This window comes from Canis lupus, chromosome 8 (assembly GCF_048164855.1).
Source record: "Canis lupus baileyi chromosome 8, mCanLup2.hap1, whole genome shotgun sequence".
Classification (NCBI taxonomy): Eukaryota; Metazoa; Chordata; class Mammalia; order Carnivora; family Canidae; genus Canis; species Canis lupus.
The window spans coordinates 21,924,093-21,944,831 of record NC_132845.1 but is presented as its reverse complement, the minus strand read 5'-3'; the positions used below and the strand labels follow the sequence as shown (position 1 = coordinate 21,944,831).

General features: G+C 38.1%; 1 protein-coding gene and 1 long non-coding RNA gene across 7 annotated transcripts in view; one reads left to right on the top strand and one right to left on the bottom strand.

The window, feature by feature from the left end:
- The window catches only part of FNBP1L (formin binding protein 1 like), a 120,362-nt gene extending 119,642 nt beyond the window's left edge, over positions 1-720 (bottom strand). For 5 of the 6 annotated variants that reach the window (XM_072834570.1, XM_072834571.1, XM_072834573.1 and 2 more), the window contains exon 1: positions 422-720. In XM_072834570.1, coding sequence (XP_072690671.1) covers positions 422-445 — 24 coding nt within the window. In that variant the 5' untranslated portion in view covers positions 446-720. The remainder of the gene's footprint in view (positions 1-421) is intronic. The other variant, XM_072834576.1, reaches the window with a different exon arrangement.
- Positions 721-803: 83 nt separating this feature from the next.
- LOC140637978 (uncharacterized) lies at positions 804-2,753 on the top strand. Its single transcript, XR_012035093.1, has 2 exons — positions 804-1,107; positions 1,195-2,753. It is a non-coding gene; the product is annotated as an uncharacterized lncRNA (long non-coding RNA).
- The last annotated feature ends 17,986 nt before the right edge of the window (positions 2,754-20,739 follow it).

Here is a 20,739-nt window from a genome sequence, read left to right as displayed (position 1 = left end):
ACCCCCGCCCCGGCCGCCGGCCGCGGCCGGCCCCCTCCCTGCCGGCCAACGGCGCCCCTTCGGGACAATGGACCCCCTCCCCCGCCTCCGGGCGGGGAGATACAAAGGCAGAGGAGCGCGGCCCGGCACCGAGCCAGGCGTCCGGAAAGTGAAGGCGGAGGAGAGACCGCGACCAGGGGGGATGGCGGCGGGCGCAGGGGCCGCGGGCCGCTCCTCTGGCCGTCCGGGGCGCTGCCCTCAGCCCTCCGCGGCGCAGAGGCGGGGCGCGCGCCCGCAGCCCCTCCATCCCGGCCGACTGGGGCGGGGGGCTGCACACAAAGAAGCGTGGAGCCCCCGCCCTCCGCCGGCGCCAGGGGCGGGGGTGGGGCCCAAGGCGCTCGGGCCGCCGACGGTCGGCGGGGCGCCCCGCACCCGGACTCACCCACAGCTCCGTGCCCCAGCTCATGGCGGAACTTGAGGCGACTCGGGCCGTCCGGCTGCTCCGCTGTCCGTCCGTCTGTCGGACCCGCCCTTAGTCCCGGCCGACCTCCAACCGGCTGGCCGACGGGCTCGCAGCTCCGCCGCTCTGCCTCCGAAGGTGCCGCCACCGCCGGGCTCCTCAGTGAGTGAGAAAGACGCGACTGGAGAAGCCGCCGCCGACGCCGCGTCCCCGCCTCCCGGAGCCGGCAGGGAGGGGGCCCGGGCCGAGGGGAGGCGGGACGCGGCGAGGGGAGGGGGCGGGGCGCGGTGCACCCTGGGATCGCGGCGGACCCGCGCTCCCCGGCCGCCGCGGGCAGCGTCCCCCCGGGGGAGGGTCTCCCACTCCGCGGGCTCGCGCGCCGGGGCGCTTCCCGCCAGACCCGTGGTGCTCGGACGGCCCCGCCGCCGCGCCGCCGCCACTCGCGTCTCTGCCTCCGAGGTGGAAGGGGAGAGAAGGGAAGGGCGCCCCCCACCCTTCTCTCTTCCCTGAGACCCCTCAGATGAGGTAACTCCCGTCCTCCTCCCTTCCTGCCTCTGGCGTCCTGCACCTGGGAGAAATCCTGACGGAGCTGCCTCTTGCAAATCCTCGGGTTTACGTCGTCGGAGATTTGTGTGTGTGCTTGTGCGTTTTATTAAAAGTCTTGATTGGTAAGGTGATCTTGGGAGTCCCCAAAATGTCAAACATGAATGCAACGCGCCCCGATCCTATTTTTAATAGGATTTTGATTTTATAAGTTGTCAGGAAACCATTGAAAGAGGCAAATCCTTCAGCATTCCTTTTGAGGTGTTGCCGTAACAAGAGATGAAGGAAACGGACCGGTGTGAGCCGAGCTGTCACCTGCAGGAAACCAGGACCGAGCTCGCCCCCGCCGAGGAAGGGGCATCTCCTCTGTGGGGGTTGGGCGGGAGCCGCATTCCTCCCCGGGAGCGCGAGGAGCCGACGGCAACTTCGGACACTGCTCGCCCGGAATGCGGGAATCCTGGAGGCAGGTCCACCATTTCCTTTCTTTGTGGAGTTGCTTCCCAGCCCTTCTGAGCAATCATTAACTGCGATCAGCCAGCTTGGCGGGTACTATTAGATTCCAGATACACTTAGCAACTCCTAACATCTGCCTTAGCATTAATGGCTTGTCTTCTAAACACACACACACACACACACACACACACACTTCAGTCCAGTCACGAGCAAGGTACTCCTCAGTGTTATGACAGCTGTCTTAAGAAGTTCTGCAAACCGGAGTGTCAGCATTTGAAACTCCTCCCTTTATATGGCCTGCTCAGGTGCCCCAATCTCTTCCGCTTCAATCCTCCTCCCCCCTGCCTGGCTGTGATCCCTCTGGGGGTTAAGGCAAGTAACCCTTGCCTTCCTGACAGGCCACCATTCTTGCTGAATTCTTTGCTTCCTTTCTCTAAGTCCAGCTTTAAGTACACAGATACTCTTTTCCAATGGCCAATTTTTAAATGCTTAAGTATGCCATGCAGTGAAGAGTCTGTAAGGCACTGACTGAACACTTTCTCTTTCCATTATTTTTCTATACTGCCTCCATTTCAAATAGAATTCCTTCAATATTACTTGTATCACCTACCCCAGCTACCCATTTCTCTTCTCCCTTCCTCTTACTCTCTAGACATCCTGAAAGCAGTTAGCAAGTACAAGTAAGATTTGTAATGGAAAATATATTTATTAAACGGATGTCTCATTATTCAGAACCATTCCAATACTAAGCCTTACTGTATCTAAGTATTGTCATAAAAGTTAAAACCTATGGAGCATAATTTAAGCCAAAATTGCATTTTCCCTTTAAAAAGTAAAATAACCTACCATTCACACTGAAGATTATCCTTAACCATACTGTTAACACAACTCTCCAAGTGAACATGAAATCTTATCTCCTAGATGAACATTTTTCTTCTCTCAAAGTTTCTGAACAGAACTCCACACATAACCATTCATTTCTCTTCAAAAAGTTAGATTTTTGGCCAACAAATTCAGAGAAAATTTACGTTTCCAACATTGCTATAAAATTTAAGTATAATTTTTATAACCAACTTAAATTGATAATCTCTTAAATAATTATTTGTAACTTGCAAAATTTTTGTATTAAAATTCACTATTGGGCGGCCCGGGTGGCTCAGTGGTTTAGCGCCACCTTCAGCCGGGGGGCGTGATCCTGGAGATCCAGGATCGAGTCCCACTTCGGGCTCCCTGCATGGAGCCTGCTTCTCCCTCTGCCTGTGTCTCTGCCTCTCTCTCTCTCTCTCGAATAAATAAATAAAATATTTTTTAAAATTCACTATTTACTTCAACAAAGTCTTTAAGAAAAAATGACTATCACAAAAGAATAAATATGTTTTGTGTTATATTTTGTTATAAAGATTAATCAGCTTCCAAAGTATTCCTTTCAGGATCCCTGGGTGGCGCAGCGGTTTGGCGCCTGCCTTTGGCCCAGGGCGCGATCCTGGAGACTCGGTATCGAATCCCACGTCGGGCTCCCGGTGCATGGAGCCTGCTTCTCCCTCTGCCTGTGTCTCTGCCTCTCTCTCTCTCTCTCTCTCTCTCTCTGTGACTATCATAAAAAAAAGAAAAAAAGACAAAGTATTCCTTTCTATAACCAATCTCTAAAATATTATAGGCACATTTTAGCTAACAAACATCCAGAGGTGTTTTACACACACACATATATAGTCACACACAAATATGTACTATTAGCATGGCAGTTTATAAGAATGTTGACTTTTTTTGAGAGAGAAGGTGCAGAGGGAAAGGAGAGAATCTTAAGTAGGCTCCGTGCTCAGCACAGAGCCCAACATCTGGATCTCAGGACCCTGAGATCGTGACCTGAGCCAAAATCAAGAGTTGGATACTTAACCACTGAACCACCTACACACCCCCAAGAATATTTATTTTTGACAGAATCCACTGGGTTTTAAATTATTCGTATATATAAGATTTATTCTTTATGGACCCATGATGAGGCACTTTGTGAGCTGTTGAAACATCATTTTTATCTCTAAAAAAGATAAAACATAATTTTGAATCTTGAAAACACAATCTCTCTTTTATTATGATTTTATTTATTTATTCATGAGAGACACAGAGAGAGGCAGAGACACAGGCAGAGAGAGAAGCAGGCTCCCCATGGGGAGCCTGATATGGAACTCAGTCCCAGGACCCCGGGACACAACCTGAGCCAAAGGCAGGTACTCAACCACTGAGCCACCTAGAAGCCCCCCCAATCTCTTTAGCATAACAGCAATCTACTATTATTTTATTTCAGGTGCTACCCCCAAATCATATTTTGCATCATTATGGGATACCAAATTCTGTTAAACCATTATCTTCTACCTTTTTGCTATTTGACCTATTTTGGTAATCCATTACCACAAAGTTTCCGTTTCTTTTACATAATTTATAAGGAATCAAAACTGAGAAGGAATTTAGAAAATAATATTTTAGCTTTCTCCACATATTTTTACAATGCAGCGACTCTAGTAACCTTGAAACAGCTCAAATTACGTAGACTCATTAGCAATTATAAAATTATTACACTGTATCTTTTTATTATGGAAAATAATTTTTATTGAATCCATTTTCTCTTCAGGCATATTTTTGAAGTCTGCTCTATGATAAGCCACTGAAGTGTTATATTTTCTTTTGTATATTTTTATCTTGTATTAAATCAAATGTAAGTTCCTTTTACAGTTTCTTGGTTATAAGCATTTAGCAAATGCCCTTTCCAGTTTCAAATTTTCCCCTGCATGAATTCCCTTATTAAGTCAGATTGTAAAAGATAATTGTTCACTGCTGCATTCTGGAATATAGAATAATTTACTGGTCCGAATACATCAACCTCCAAACATAAATCAATCTCGTCTTAAAATTAGATTTTTGCAAAAGTTTATTCCATATGAAAGTAAAGTGGGGTTTTTTTAAGTTTTTTTTTTTTTTTTAGATTTTATTTATGTATTCATGAGAGACACTGAGCGAGAAAGAGGCAGAGACACAGGCAGAGGGAGAAGCAGGCTCCATGCAGGGAGCCCATTGTGGGACTCGATCCCGGGTCTCCAGGAGCACGCCCTGGACCGAAGGCGGCGTTAAACCGCTGAGTCACCCAGGCTGCCCAGTAAAGTGTTTTTAAAGAAAAATAAAATTAAAAAATAAAACTTATATCAACACCTCACATATAGAAAGCTTTTCTTAACATACGTATGTATCAATGTTCTGCCATTATATGGTTACCAATCATGTAGAATTTCCACAAATGGAAGGAAATCTCTAGGGTGAACAATAGCAACTCTTTTCTTTCCATCTAAAGATTTTAAGACTGTATCTTAAAATTATTGCGACAGTGTCCACAAATAGAATAATTATCAACATAGGTAGGCCAGAACAATCAAGCTAAAACTATTTTAGGAAGAATATCAAGACCATATACTTGGCACCTCCATTTTAATGCTTCAAATGGAGCAGTGCAGCAGAAACAGGATCATGCCAGAACACAGATCCATGCCAGCCAGATGAAGAATGGCACTGATGAGTTAATAGTCATTGCTGCTTTCTGCACTGCCAGTTTTCCTAACCAAGAGTTGGAAGAAATTCAAAGCTTCAAGAGAATAGTTTAAAAGTGGCTCACTGAAGAAAAAGAAAGAAAACCACCTACTATTTTGTCTTTAGGGATTCTGCCCTCCATTACTGAATCTAGTTGAAGCATTTTATATAATTGCTCTAATGAAATTTGGCAAAAAGAAAAAGGTAAAAAAAAAAAACGATAGAAAATTTTATGTAAATCAAATGGAATAGCTTTGCTTAAAGAGGTAACTCATCTCTACTTTTCTATGATGATTGATTCTTTCCCACTGGTTATTATGGAACCATGTGACTTTAAAACCATTTAGGTATTTATTTAGAGTAAATTCTCATTAAAGTCGGGAGACCTGGAGAACAAGTTACAGATTTCTTCAGGTGATTATTGCACCTTCCCAAACCTATTCAAAATAAAGCACTCATTTGTTTTGTTTTGTTTTGTTTTGTTTTGTTTTGTTGGGATTTTTGCCTCTATTGACAAATTTTAAAAATACATCAATTAACAAAAAGAACACCTCATTCTCTATTTTCTTTTTTATGAAATCCAATCGGGTATTATCATATGCACTTATAGAAATAAAACCAGCTTTTACAGGCTCACAAGAGCCGATTGTTAAGTTTTCAGGAGCTTAAGTTTTCAGGAGCTTTACAAACAGATTGTTAAAAATGTTAACTTGATATCAGTCATAGAGAAAGTATTTACACCATAGATTTGACAAATGCTACGAATCAGGGCTGTCTTTTCCCTTGAAGAAGAAATCGTTAAACATCAGCACACCACTGTGAAATCCTATGCAGGTTAGCATTGAAGGAAATGAAAATTTACCTTTAGCTACCAACTGAGAATAATTCTAAAATGGAATGATAAAATTTAATTTTATTGACTCCATTCAGATGTATTTGGGATACTAGATTCTAACATAATTTTTCTTCATTTCCTGTGTAACAGAATCATATCATGGTAATCCTTGTTTCTATTATTTCCCTATTTGGATTTCAATGTTTGGAAGTCTGTCATTTGATATTTACTATAACATGTTAATAATTTACTTAATTTACATAAGTTATAATTTTGCATTCTCTGTGTCAGGATATTATGCTGCGTATGAGTCAACGCTTAATATTATTTTTGTTGGTAATAAAGATGATTTAAATAATCAATAATGAAAACTTACCTCTAGGCTGATTCTCTTCATCCTTGTCCAAACCCAATTAATGAAAATTTTAGGCTCATTTTAAGGACTAAAATAGCCCAGATTTTAGATATCTTAAGTTCTTTGAAAGTAAGATAAACTACTATATGTAAAGTCAATGTAGTTTTTATTTAAATGATCATTGCATTGTAACAATAGTTTTATCCCTTAAAAAAAACAGCAAGTTAAAGCCACTTATTTTGAAATAAGTCAACAGATAACCAATTTCTGGTTAAACTATTAGAATTTGAATTTATCTTGAAGAGCCTGATCATAGAGTCATCATCTAGGTCACCTCTAATACAGGGCATTCTAAATAAAATTAGTTGGAATAGCTTCCTATAAGTCAATTTTCTGTAGGGTTGCCATATTTAGCAAATAAAAATACAGAATTCCCAGTTAAATTTTAATTTCTTATATTGCCAATATTAAGTGGGACATACTTATACTAAAAAATGATTTGTGGTTTATCTGAGATTTGAAATGTGAACTTAACTGAACATCCTATATTTTATCTGGCAACACTAAGTATTCAGGATAATTAAACACCTGAAGTAAGGAACTCTTAGCCATGAATTTCAGTCATGGGTCTCAGGGAGTTGGCAAACACCTAAAATTGGCTATAAAAGATTTTTAATAGATGTGTAGTAGTATTTCCTGAGAACAGAGGATATCGCTTTTATCTGTGCTCTTTACAAAGAATTTGTTTCTTAGAGAGTTTGGAAAAATGTGTGCCACCGGGTTCAGAATAGCAGATAGAGGATGCTATCATTTTTGTTTGATAGAGAGAGGACCTTTTTGCAGTGTGTTTATACACACAGAATACCTCTAAAAGGACACACAAGAACTTGGAAGAAGGGGGTTGCCTCTGGAGGGCAAATCGGGAGACTAGAGTGAAAAGTCTCACTTTTCACTACTATTCTTTTGCACCATTTCCACTCAATTTTTTTACATTGCCCATGTTTTACCTATTTTAAAAAAAAGTTTAGGGGGCACCTGGGTGTCTCTCAGTTGATTGGGTGTCTGCCTTCAGCTCAGGTTATGATCTCAAGGTCCTGGGATAGAGCCCTGCATTGGGCTCTAAGCTCAGTAAAGAGTCAGCTTCTCCCTCCTGCTTGTGTGCATTCTCAATCTCTCTCTCTCAAATAAATAAATAAATAAAATCTTTAAAAAACAATAATAAAAAGATTCTAGAATTAAAAAATTACAATGGCTGGACCTTACCTGAGACCTATTAAGTCAGAATTTCAGAATTTCCAGTAGTTGGACCATGATATTTGTATGTAGTTATGTTTGCTATTTTTAAACTCCACAATGTATTTTGATTATTCTTTTTTTAAAATATTTTATTTATTTATTTGATAAAGAGCATACTTGAGACAGCACGAGCAGAGGGAGAGGAAGAAGCAGACTCCTCCCTGAGCAGGGAGCCCAGTGTGAGGCTCAATCCTAGGGCCCCGGGATCCTGACCTAAGCTGAAGGCAGATAATTAACCAACTGTGCCACCCAGGTCCCCTTGATTATTCATCAAAATCACACACATACTGTTCTATGGCATTTCACACACACAAAAAAAACAACCAACAGAAATATACACACTCCACACTCCCACAAATGCCATCCTTTATATATCCCAGGAAAGACCCAGAAAATGAATGACTCACTTCAAGCGATGCTGGAAGGATTCTGTTTAGAATTGATAGTGAACCAAACCAGTCCACACTCAGGGGTGGGGAGACAGGAAACTGCCCACTGTTCAAGTTGAAGTTGAAAGCTCAGAAAAATGGACTCCTAATTAATGTCTTTGGCCCCTAGAGTACACAATGGAGGTAATTGAGCAGTTGTTTATACCTCTATATTGTAACTTGCCTTTTCTGCGCTTCTAGTGGGTAAGGCCAGGAGTAGCAAGGACCTGCCATTCCTGGAAAATCTTCCTGGCATCATAGGAATTCGTTCAGCCTGGTTCCAAGAGACAGTTCCACTTGTTCGCAATTTACCTCATGCTACCCACTACCCAGCAAATATCCTTCAGTGTTCATGGACTGACTGTAATTTCCTAAGGATTCAATGCATTGCCTCAGCTGAGTGTGCTAGAGCATTGCCTGAGCTGTTCACCTGAAGTCAACCTGAAGTCAACCTGAAGAAATGGTATCTCTTCTCCACTTATCTCCATTTCAGCAAAATTAGCAGCAGAGAATTTTTTCATGGGCACATATATAATCTGAGGGGGAAAAAATTTACTTCCTTTTTTTAGCATTCTATTTCTGGTTCATTGTGTTCAGAGGAAAGGAATGCCATAAATTACGTGACTGCACCACAATTTATGCAATGCACTTGGTTTCATTCACAAAAACAACTCTAGTTCATTATTATGAACCTGTATAGTAGAAAATAGTGTCTGGTGTTCTTTCGTTGATAGTAGTCCTGGGGCTTCTTGGAGATTCTTCTTCAGCCTCCAAATTGGGTAATTTCTGAGGTCAATATGGCTATTTCACCCATTCTTTGGGAAAGGGTGATCCAAAATTTTCCTTGATGATACTACATATTTTGTTGGTTACAAGGATCCAGCTGATCATCCTAAAATCATTTTTAATAAAAAGAAACATTACAGAACTGTGAATTTTGTCAACATTCAAGAACCTTCACGATATGGCCTCAGACAATCTCACTTTGTGTTTCCTCTCACTCTGCCATCACTCCTAAACTCCAGCCATATCCAAATGCGCTTAGTTCCACTACTGCCTGGGTACCCTCCTATGGCTCTGTACATGTATTCCTCTCCATCTGGTTAACTCTTACACATTCTCAAAGACTTATCTCACATGTAATGGGTCTGAGAAGCCTTTTGTGAATCCTCCTTTCCCTCTTCTTTCCTCTCCTGACATTGTACTTGGTGATCCTCGGTATGTTCTTGTTCTTGATAACTACATCTACACAGATAATTCAAGTCTTTTTACTTGTCTGTCTCCTTTGAACTCAGGACTATTCCTGGCACAGTATAGATACTCATTTAGTATTTAATAAATGAAAATGAAAGGTTCTCAAATAATAAAACAAAATCCACTTTATACATAGCTTTAAAGTTGACAGATATAAGTAAATCATATTTCTTAGAGTTGATTTTCAGATTGTTAAAAAGATTTTATTTATTTATTCATGAGAGACACACAGAGAGAGAGGCAGAGACATAGGCAGAGGGAGGAGAAGCAGGCTTCATGCAGGGAACCAAATGTGGAACTCTCCAGGATGGTGCCCTGAACCACTGAGCCACCCATGTGGCCCGATTTTCAGATTCTTTTACAACAAATGCCTATATCCCATTCTTATTTGCTTCCAAACTAGAATTAAAATGTAATTCAAAAGAAATCTTACTATGAAAATTATTTGTAAAATGACATTCTTATTTGTACTCTTTTTTGCACAGGAAAACATTGGCAGGAGCTAATTATTTCAGATTTGTAAAATGCACAGAAATTTTTGTACATTTTTAAAATTGAATAAATTCCCTCAAACTTGAAAGTTGTTTTGAAATTGCACATAAAAATGGCATCAGTTAAAAAAATAAAAATAAAAATAAAACAAATGGCATCACTTTTTTTTTTTTTAAAGACTTTATGTATTCATTCACAAGAAACACAGAAAGAGGCAGAGACATAGGCAGAGGGAGAAGCAGGCTTCCCGCAAGGAGCCTGATGCTGGGCTCTATCCTGGACACCAGGATCACACCCTGAGCTGAAGGCAGATGCTCAACCACTGAGCCACCCAGGCGTCCCAGTTAGTTACCATTTTAAAACTTGTTCAGAAATACAGGTTAAAAGAAACTCTTTAAAAATTAATTAAAGGGCAGCCCAGATGGCTCAGCAGTTTGGTGCAGCCTTCAGCCCAGGGTGTGATCCTGGAGACCCAGGATCGAGTCCCACGTTGGGCTCCCTGCATGGAGCCTGCTTCTCCCTCTGCCTATGTCTCTGCCTCTTTCTGTCTCTCTCTGTGTGACTATCATAAATAAATAAAAATTTTAAAAAAGAGTGAATAATCCACAAAAAGGAAATGAGCTTAAGACTGCAATTTCTGAAGTATGGAGAATGTCAATTCAGTTATGACTCCCAAACTTCTAACCCAAACATTTTCTTTTTTTCTATCTGTTGTTTTCCAAAAGGATTATACCTACAGGTATATAATATAATTAATCAAACAACACATTTTATTGTATTTAAGTACAAGAGATAATTTGGCAAGACTTAAATAGAAAGAGCCAGGTAAGACCATCTGTGAAAATATATAATCATAAATTTCAAGAAACAGTAAACAAATTAATCTGTATTCAAGCATAAAAGTTATAAAGTACAGAATTAATTTTAGAATACAATACCTCTTGTTTAAAACCACACAATCAGATTTTTTAAATTACAAATCTTATATTTTAGATTTCTGGGAATAGGATTCATGGTTTGTTTGGGTTTTTTTTTTTTTTTTAATCTTTTACCAAGTTTACTATGAAGGGAGAAAAGAGGAAACACTTGATTTTATATTACTGTGTTTGTTTTCTAACGCTGAATGTGTTCATATTTCCCCAACTTGATGGTAAATAACATCTTCTCAGGTTTGCCATCAGATCAGTCACAGGCAGATTAATACTAGCTTTGAGATTGGTTAATTGATTTTAAAGTGTCACCAGGATCATCTCTAAGCCTATATAATCTGCTTCACTTCAAGCAAATTGTTTATCTTTTATTTTAAATTCCCTCAAGAAAGGAGAGTTTTAAACTTCCAGAAAATGTAATATCTTTTGGATAATAATGAAATTATCCCCAATTAAAATCAAATGTGTTGGAAATCTCTGGATGGCTCAGTGGTTTAGCACCTGCCTTTGGCCCAGGGCGTGATCCTAGAGCCTTGGGATCGAATCCGACATCGGGCTCCTTGCATGGAGCCTGCTTTTTCCTCTGCCTGTGTCTCTGCCTCTCTCTCTCCTCTGTGTCTTTCATGAATAAATAAATAAAATATTTTAAATAAATAAATAAATAAATAAATAAATGTGTTTAGGTTTTGTCAAAATCATGCAATTGTTTACATATTAAAGGATTTTACTGGGATTTTTAAATGACTTTTTTAAAAAGAGATTTTATTTATTTATTCATGAGAGACACAGAGAAAGAGAGAGACAAGACACAGGCAGACGGAGATGCAGGCTCCATGCAGGGAACCTGGCGTGGGACTCGATCCTGGGTCTCCAGGATCAGGCCCTGGGCTGAAGGTGGTGCTAAACTGCTAAGCCACCTGGGCTGCCCTAATGACTTTCTTTCTTCTTCTTCTTCTTCTTCTTTTTTTTTTTTTTTGTTGGTAGAAAAACTCTACCAAATGATGAGTTTTGCTACATATGGATATGTTCTACTTTAAACAAACCCAATATTGCTTTTAAAAATCTGAACATAAGATACCTATGTTGGCACTGGAGAGTAGGAAAGCTATAGCTTCTTTATCAAATGGTGTAAAATCCAATGGATACCCACATGGAAAAAATAAATCTTGACCTCTACCTCATGCAATACATAAAATTCAAACCCAGGTAGTTTTTAAAATTTTTGATTATTTTTATTATTTTTTAAAGATTTTATTTATTTGTTCATGAGAGACACAGAGAGAGAGGCAGAGACATAGGCAGAGGGAGAAGCAGGCTCTCTGCAGGGATCCCGATATGGGGCTCGATCGCTAGACCCCAGGATCACACCCTGAGCTGAAGGCAAACACTCAACCACTGAGCCACCCAGGCATTCCAAACCCAGGTAGTTTGTGAAAATTAATATAGCGAAGCTTCTAAACATATCTTAAGAGATTATCTTTATGATGTAATATAGGCAGAAATATGTTAAACAGGATACAGAAAAGCACTAACCATAAAGGAAAAAATTGGCAAATCAGCATTCATTAAAATGTATCAAAAAGTGCTTTTGAGAGAATGAAAAAACAAACCCAGAATGGGAGAATATACTAGAAATGAATATATCCAACACAGGATTCATTGAGAACATGAAAAGAACTACAAAACAATAAGATAAACCACATGATAGAAGCTTCCAAAATATATGAAAGGAAATAATACATAAAAGGAAATATTCAGAGGTGCCTGGCTGGCTCAGTTGGTAGAGCATCTGACTCTTGATCTTGGGGTCATGAGTTTGAGCCTCATGTTGGGTGTAGAGATTACTAAAAAAAAAAAAAAGAAAGAAAGAAAATATTCAAATAGTCTACAAATGTATTAAAAACTGTTTAGTCTTATTAGATATCAGAAAAATGCACATTAAAATCCCCATGAAGTATTACTACATGTCTATCGGAATGGCTAAAATTTGAAAGATTGATAATACCAAGTGTTGGTGATAACATGGAACAATGGAAATTCTCACATACTGGTGGAAATGTGAATTGCTACAACTTTGAGGAACTATAGCAATATGACATACTATATGACACAAAAATTCTACTCCTACATATATACTCAAAATGAATACATTCATATGTACACCAAAAGGCATGTTTAAAGATGTTCATAGCAGCAATTATTCAGCTAAACATTGGAAACAGTCCAAATTTTCTTCAGTAGCAGAATGGATAAATAGAGTTATATTCGTATAATAAAATACATTACCGAAAAAAAAGAATGAAATATACCTACAAGCAAAAGTAACAAAAATATTAAGTAAAAGAAGCCAGACACAAAGAATCTATAATACATAATTATACTCATAAAATTTCTCAAAACAGGAAAATCTAAATTATAAGGTCAGAAGTCAGGATAATATTTATCTCTGGGGAGAAGAAAGAGGATGATGATTAGGAGGAAGCACAAGAGGGTCTTCTGAAATGTTGGTAATATTCTTTCACTTTAGATAGGGGTTGTTTATACACATGTTTTCACTTTGTGATGATCTTCAAACTGGAGATACCTAGATATGTTACATTTCAATTTTTAGAAAGTTAATTTTTAAAAGAAAAAAGCTGATCTCTTTAAGGGGATACTTACTTACTTTGTAAAATAATTCTGCTTTCCAAAAGGAATGTTGGATCATTTACAATGTCTTAAAATTTTCAAGGAACTTTTCAGAAACTTGTCCAGTGAATAATGCTAAGTTACACATATGCAAATCATTATGAAACACAAGGTTGGAGAGTGTAATTATTACATTAGTTTTGACTGCCATCTAATGGCGAGAGTGCTGTATTGTATAGTAGCAAACAAACTGTCCCTGCAGTGAGCAAAAGATCATTGACTTTGGCTACAGTTTGCAGGCCTGCTTTTCTGTATAACTTACTATCTGCAAATATTAGGCAAATATTTGGACATTATGTAAATATTAGGTAATATTAGGACATATAGATATTAGTACAGGATGTTAATATTATGACATTCATTTAAAATTGTTAAATCTGCAATAAAACTGAATTTTCCATTTCTTTGTGTAAGAACTTCATGACCCTATTACAATTTTTTTTCCTATTACAATTTTTATTCTGTCTCTTGATCAGACCTTATAGTCCTTACAGCCTCCTTAGTATAGTGAGTATCAGGCAGTAACACAATATGTATTTCTGTTACCATGAAGATCCAAAAGGAGAAATAGACTAAATGTTAGTAATTCCATTCTTTGAATATAAGCAATGCTCAGTACAAAACATAGAATTAATATATAGCTTAAAGCATTCTACTTGGACTCTAACTTTTTGGTTGGATTTTGAAATCAGAGGCCTATGTAACATGTTGCTATAATCTGACCTATGTGGCATGTTGCTATTCATCTGACACATACTGTGATAAAATAAATCTATGACCAAAAGAAAAAGGTAGAGAATGCTTGGGTAAGAATTCTATGTTAGAATAAGCACTTTGGAACCTCAAATATTAACTATATATTTTTGAAAGCAAAAAAAATCCCTAGGTGGAGTCTTCTGAAGGAAGCTTTCAGATAACTATTACCCTTTTGGTGAATTTCAACAACTTCCATGGAAAACTGAGAAAGGAGAGAAATTGGAAAAAGAGTAAGTTTTGGTTATAAAAAAAGTTTATATAAAACTTTATATATAAAAAAAGTTTGGGTTATAAAGAGGAAGTTTTGATCTGCACCCTGATCAAATCCATTTTGATCACTAAGAAACCAAGATGAACACAGATTCACCACCAACAAAATGCCCCAACCCCATATGCTATGTTTAATCCAAAAAGAAGTTATACATTGGTTTTTTTGTCTGCTTATATTAGCAGTTTTATTGAGGTATAATGGAAAATTATAAAGTGCACATTTTAAGGGGAGATATATAATCATCACAACATTCAAGATAATAAATATGTTCATCACCCCCAAAAGTTCCCTCATGACTCTTTGTAATCCAAACCCTTCTCCCTCTATTCTGCTCTGTCCTTAGGCATCCACTCATTTGCTTCTGATCATTTAAATAAATGTGTGTTTTCTAGAATTTTTCAAAAATGAAATCATGATGTATGTACTCTTTACTGTCATACTCCTTTTACTCTGCAATTACTTTGAATTCATATATTGTTGCTGTGTCAATTGTTAATTCCTTTTATTGTTGAGTAGTGTTCCATTGTGTGGGTTTACTACAATTTGTTTATCCATGTTGATTAACGCTTAGACTTTTTGTTTTACAAATGAACTGCTTATAAATATTACTAATAAAGCTGTTACAAACATTTATATAAAAGTATGTGTGTGAATATATGCTTTCATTATTTTCTTTCCAGTGATAACCTGGAAGGGTGTGGCAGGCTGAATAAGGACTTGCCAAAGACATCCATGTCTTAATCCCTAGAACCTGTGAATATGTTACCTCATATGGCATAAATTACTTTGAAGGTGTGATTAGGTTAAGGAATTTAAAATAAGGAGATTATCCTCATTATCCAAGTAAGTCCAGTGTAATCACAAACATCTTTACCAGAGGGAGGCAGTAGTTTGTCAGAAGATGAAGTGATGGCGATGTGTGTCAGCGGTTGAGCGGTTGAGGGCCTGCCTTTGGCCCAGGGGTCCCAGGATCGAGTCCCCCATCGGGCTCCCCACGGGGAGCCTGCTTCTCCCTCTGCCTGTGTCTCTGCCTCTCTCTCTGTGTGTCTCTCATGAATAAATAAATAAAATCTTAAAAAAAAAAAAAAAGATGAAGTGATGGTGGAGCCAAGGACAGAGAGAGATATTGGAAGAGTCTACGATGTTGCCTTTGAGGATGGAGGATGGGATCTTGAGCCAATGCAGGCAGCCTCAAGAAGCTAGAAGGCAAAGAAATTAATTCTCCCTTGAAACTTTCAGAAGGAACCAGCCCTGCCAACACCTTGAGAGTGACTTTGGACTTTTGATCTCCAAGATTGTAAGATAATAAATGTATATAGTTTTAGGTCACTGACTTGGAGATAAATTGTTACAGCAGCAATAGAAGTAATGTAATAGAATGTAACTGCTAGGTAATATAGTAGGCCTATGATAAACTTTTTGAGAAATTCTCAATTGTTTTCAAAAGAGATTGTACCATTTTAAGTTCCCACTAGCAGTGTATGAGAGTTCCAGGTGCTTCAGGTGTTCATGATACCTAGTATTATTGGTCTTCCTCATTTTAACATTTTTTTGTTGTTGTTAAGATTTTATTTACTTATTCGAGAGAGAGAGAGAGAGAGAGAGAGAGAGAGGCAGAGACACAGGCAGAGGGAGAAGCAGGCTCCATGCAGGGAGCCCGATGTGGGACTCGATCCCTGGACTCCAGGATCACACTGGGGGCTGAAGGCGGGGCTAACCTTCCGAGCCACCAGGAATGCCCTCTTTTTTTTTTTTTTTTTTTTAAGATTTTATTTATTCATGAGAGACACAAAGAGAGGGGTGGAGATATAAGAAGAGGGAGGAGAAGCAGGCTCCATGCAGGGAGCCTGATGTGGGACCCAATCCCGGAATTTGGGATCATACCCTGAGCCAAAGGCAGATGCTCAACTGGTAAGCCACCCAGGTGCCCCTAATTTTAACATTCTAATGGGTATATGGTGGTATCACATTGCATTTTAAGTTTGCATTTCCCTGATGAACAATGATGTTGAGCTTTATGTCATGTACTTACTTGCCATCCATATACCTTCTTTGGTGAAGTAACTATTTAAATCTCTCTTGCCTATTTTAAAAGATTGGTTTATCTTCTTATTGAGTTGTATGAATTTTATATATTTTAGACACCAATCCTTTATTGGATATATGTTTTGCAAATTTTTCCCAGTCCATAAGAGTGTCTCTTGTAGCGTAAAAGTTCTTAATTTTTATGAAATCCAATTTGTTGTTTGTGGTAGTCAGCTTTTTTAAAAAATTTATTTATTTATGATAGACATAGAGAGAGAGAGGCAGAGAAGAGGGAGAAGCAGGGACTCAATCCCAGGACTCCAGGATCACACCCTGGGCCAAAGGCAGGCGCGAAACCGCTGAGCCACCCGGGGATCCCCTGGTACTCACTTTCTAAAATGGCTTGTGATGATCTCCAGGTTCTGGCATTTGTGCCTTTGTGTAATTCCCTCCCCTTGAGTGTGAGCTGGACCTAGCGATTTATTTCTAATGAAAAGCTTGTGGGGAAAGTGATGGAATGTCACTTCCAAAATTCTACTGCAAAAATCCATGACTTCCTTCTTGCATGTACCCTCTCTTTGGCTTTTCTTTCATTCTTCCTCTGATGAAACAAGCTGCTCTGATGTGAGGTGCCCTATTGAGAAGTCCATGTGGCCTGAGGTTGACCTCTGGCCAATAATCTGCAAGGAACTAAGATTTTTTCAACTACCCTTAAGAAACTGAATCCTGCCAACAACCATATGAGCTTGAAAGTGAATCCTTACCCAGATAAGCCTTCAGGTGAGACCACAGCCAGATGGACAGCTTGACTGTAGTCTTATGAGAGATCCTGAAGCAGAACACTCAGCTAAGACATACCTGGATTCCTGACCCAAAGAAGTCATAATGTGTATTGTTTTAATTCCTTAAGATTGGAAGTAATTCTTATGTAATGGTAAATAATTAATATGTTTTTTTCTTTATGCTTTTTGTGCCTTATTTAAGAAATCTTTGCCAAACCCAAAGTCATGAATATTTTCCTCTATGTTTGCTTTTAGAAGTTTTAAAGTGTTATTTATTTATTTATTTATTTATTTATTTATTTATTTAAGAGAGAGAGAGAGAGAGAGAGAGAATGCGTGAACAGGGTAGAAGGGTAAAACAAAAGGGAGAGTCCCAAGCAGACTCAACACTGAGCAGAGCCTGATGTGGGGCTTGATCTCATGACCCTGAGATCATGACCTGAGCTGAAACCAAGAGTCAATGCTTAACTGACTTCACCACCCAGGCACTCCTGAAGTGTTAGCTCTTATGTTTAAGTCTATTATTCATTTGAGTTAATTTTTGTATATAGTGTATATATAATGTGAAATAATGGTGTATAACGTGTATAGTGTGAGCTCATTTTGTCACATAGGGATCTAATTGTTTCAGCATCATTTATTTGAAAGATTTCCCTTTCCCCAGTGGATTGCATTAATCCTTTGTGAAAATCAATTGACCATATTATGTTTGGCTCTAATTACAAACTCTACTCTGTTCTATTGTCTATTTTTACACCAATACCATAGCAACTTGATTACTGTAGCTTTATATGTTTGAAAATCAAATAGTGTAAATCCTCCCTAAGTTTGTTCTTTTTCAAAGTTGTTTTGACTATTTTAAATTCTTTTTATTTTCAAATACATTTTAGAATCAGCGTATCAATTTCTACAAAAAAGATCTGTTGGCCTTTTTTATTGGAATTGTATTGAAACTATTAGGGGAGAATTGACAACAATATTGAGTCTTCTGATCCATGAGTAGGCTATATCTTCCCAGAAATGTTTATCCTCATTAGCTTTCAACACCTTTCATCAAACTTATTCTAAATATATTTTAAGGCTATTAAGACTGGCAGAGATTTTTAAATTTTGATTCTTTACTGTGGCTAGTATTTTTATATTTTTTCTATATTGACCTTGTATGCTTCGATGATAACTTCCTTCCTAGGTATAGTAGCTTTTTAAAAATAGTTCCTTAGGATTTTTTTTTAAAAAAATTGTTTTAAAAAAATGTTTAAGTAATCTTTATGCTCAATGTGGAGCTTGAATTTACAATCCGAAGATCAAGAGTCACACGCTCTACCAAATGAGCCAGCTAGGAACCATTGAACCAACTGAGCCATTCTAAGTTCCTTAGAATTTTCTCAAAGATGATTATGCTGTGTACAAACACAGTTAACTTTCTTCTACAATTTATATGTTTTTTTTTTGGTTTCTTTTTGTGGCCTTAATACAAAGTTGAATTTAAAAATTGAGCATGGACAATTTTTGCCATGTTTGGAATCTTAGAGGGAAAATACTTAGTCTTTTATGATTAGCCATGAGGCTAGCTGTCAGGGTTTTTTTTATATGAACTTTGTCAGGTTGAGGTAGTTCTCTTTTATTCCTACTTTGCTGGAAGTTTTCATGGGGAATGAATGTAAGGTTTGTCAAATGATTTCTAACTATTAAGATGAATCTGTGAGTGTGTGAGTGATTTTAAAATGTTACACCAGTCTTACTTTCTGGAATAAACTACTTTAATCATAATGTATTATCTTTTGTATCCATTATAGGATTTATTTTGCCAAAATTGTCTAAAGACATTTTGCCTTTATATTTATGAGGAATATTAAGAGAATGTATTTTTTCTTCTATTGTTTTTGTCTGGTTTTGGTACCAAGTTAATGCTGGTCTCATACAATTAATATTCCCTCCTCTTCAATTATCTGGAAGAATTTTTATACAGTTTTAATTGTTTCGCTTTTACATTTTGATAGACTTCAACTGTGAAGTGACCTGGGCCTAGAAATTTCTTTATAGGAAAGTTTTTTTTTTTTTTAAAGATTTTATTTATTTATTCATAGAGACACAGAGAGAGAGAGAGAGAGGCAGAGATACAGGCAGAAGAAGAAGCAGGCTCCACACAGAGAGCCTGACGTGGGACTCGATTCAGGGTCTCCAGGATCACACCCTGGGCTGCAGGCGGCGCTAAACCGCTGCGCCACTGGGGCTGCCCTATAGGAAGTTTTTAACTAAAAATTTAATAGCTATGACATTTTTCATATTATCTTTTTGAGTAAGCTTTGGTAGTTTATATATTTCATCTAAGTTGTTGAAATTATTGGTATAATGCTATTCTTAAGACCTATTATATTTTCAGTGTTTATAGACATTACTATAGTGATGTTCCTCTCCTTAATATTGATGATTTTGTGTCTTCTTTACCTTTATTATGTAAATATTAAAATATACATATAATAAATAGAACTGTAATGTATAAAGTAAATATGTAGTCAAGACATTCCCGCTCCTGAAGCTTTTGAAGTAGATATTTCTATAGGATTTTTATGAGATAACTTTAAAGGAAACAAACAAGGAGAATAATTAAAACATTTATATTGTTCCCCAGTTGAGGTTTGTCTTCTGGACTCAAATTTTAAGCAATGTGTGAAAATATTCTCTGGACTTGGAGTTCCTTTATGAAAGATTTTTTTCCCCAAATTTATTTTTATTGTGGTAAAATACACATAACATAAAATTTAGCATCTTAACCATTTTAAGTGTACATTTCAGTAGTATTAAATATATCTGTAATGTTGTGCAACCATTGCCACCATCCATTTATATAACTCTTCATCCTGTGAAACTCAAACTTTATACCTGTTCCCAGGGACTCACTAACAAGCTCCAAGCAAGCCCCTATTACCCAGTTTTCAACTGACTTGATCCAGTTTAGATGCTGTGCTAACCCTCCAAGATGACCTTAGGATCATCATCATCTAATTTAATAATAAAAAACATATCTACTAGCACCATAATAGATCTAACTGCACCAGTTTAAGGGAAGAAAAGAGATGACACTCTGATTCTGAGAAGCCTCTTCCATCTCCTCCAAAAGATCCTGATGTCAACTTGCTTACCAGTCCCTTAATTACCCTAACCCCTTAAAACACATGGTCAGTGTGACCTAATCTGGAAGAAAGTAACTTTAGAACATGGGTTCCAAATACAGTTAGGTTATTTGGCAAACTGTATCGAATAGGAAAATAAATGGCCACTTTGGGAATATACCCATTGAACAAAAACTCCCAGGCTCCCCCTGGGAACCACCATTCTGCTTTCTGTTTTTATGATTTTGATTACTCCAAGTACCTCTTATAAGTGGAATCTTACAGTGTTTGTCTTTTTTGTGACTAGTTTATTTCACTTAGCTTAATGTCATTGGGTCCACCCATGTTATAGCATGTGCCAGAATTTCCTTCCTTTTTAAGGCTAAATAATATTCCATTTTTTTGTAGATAACATATTTCAGTTTTCCATTTATCTGTAGATGGGGACCTGAGTTGTGTTCACATTTTAACTATTGTGAATAAGGCTATGAACATGGGTATACAAGT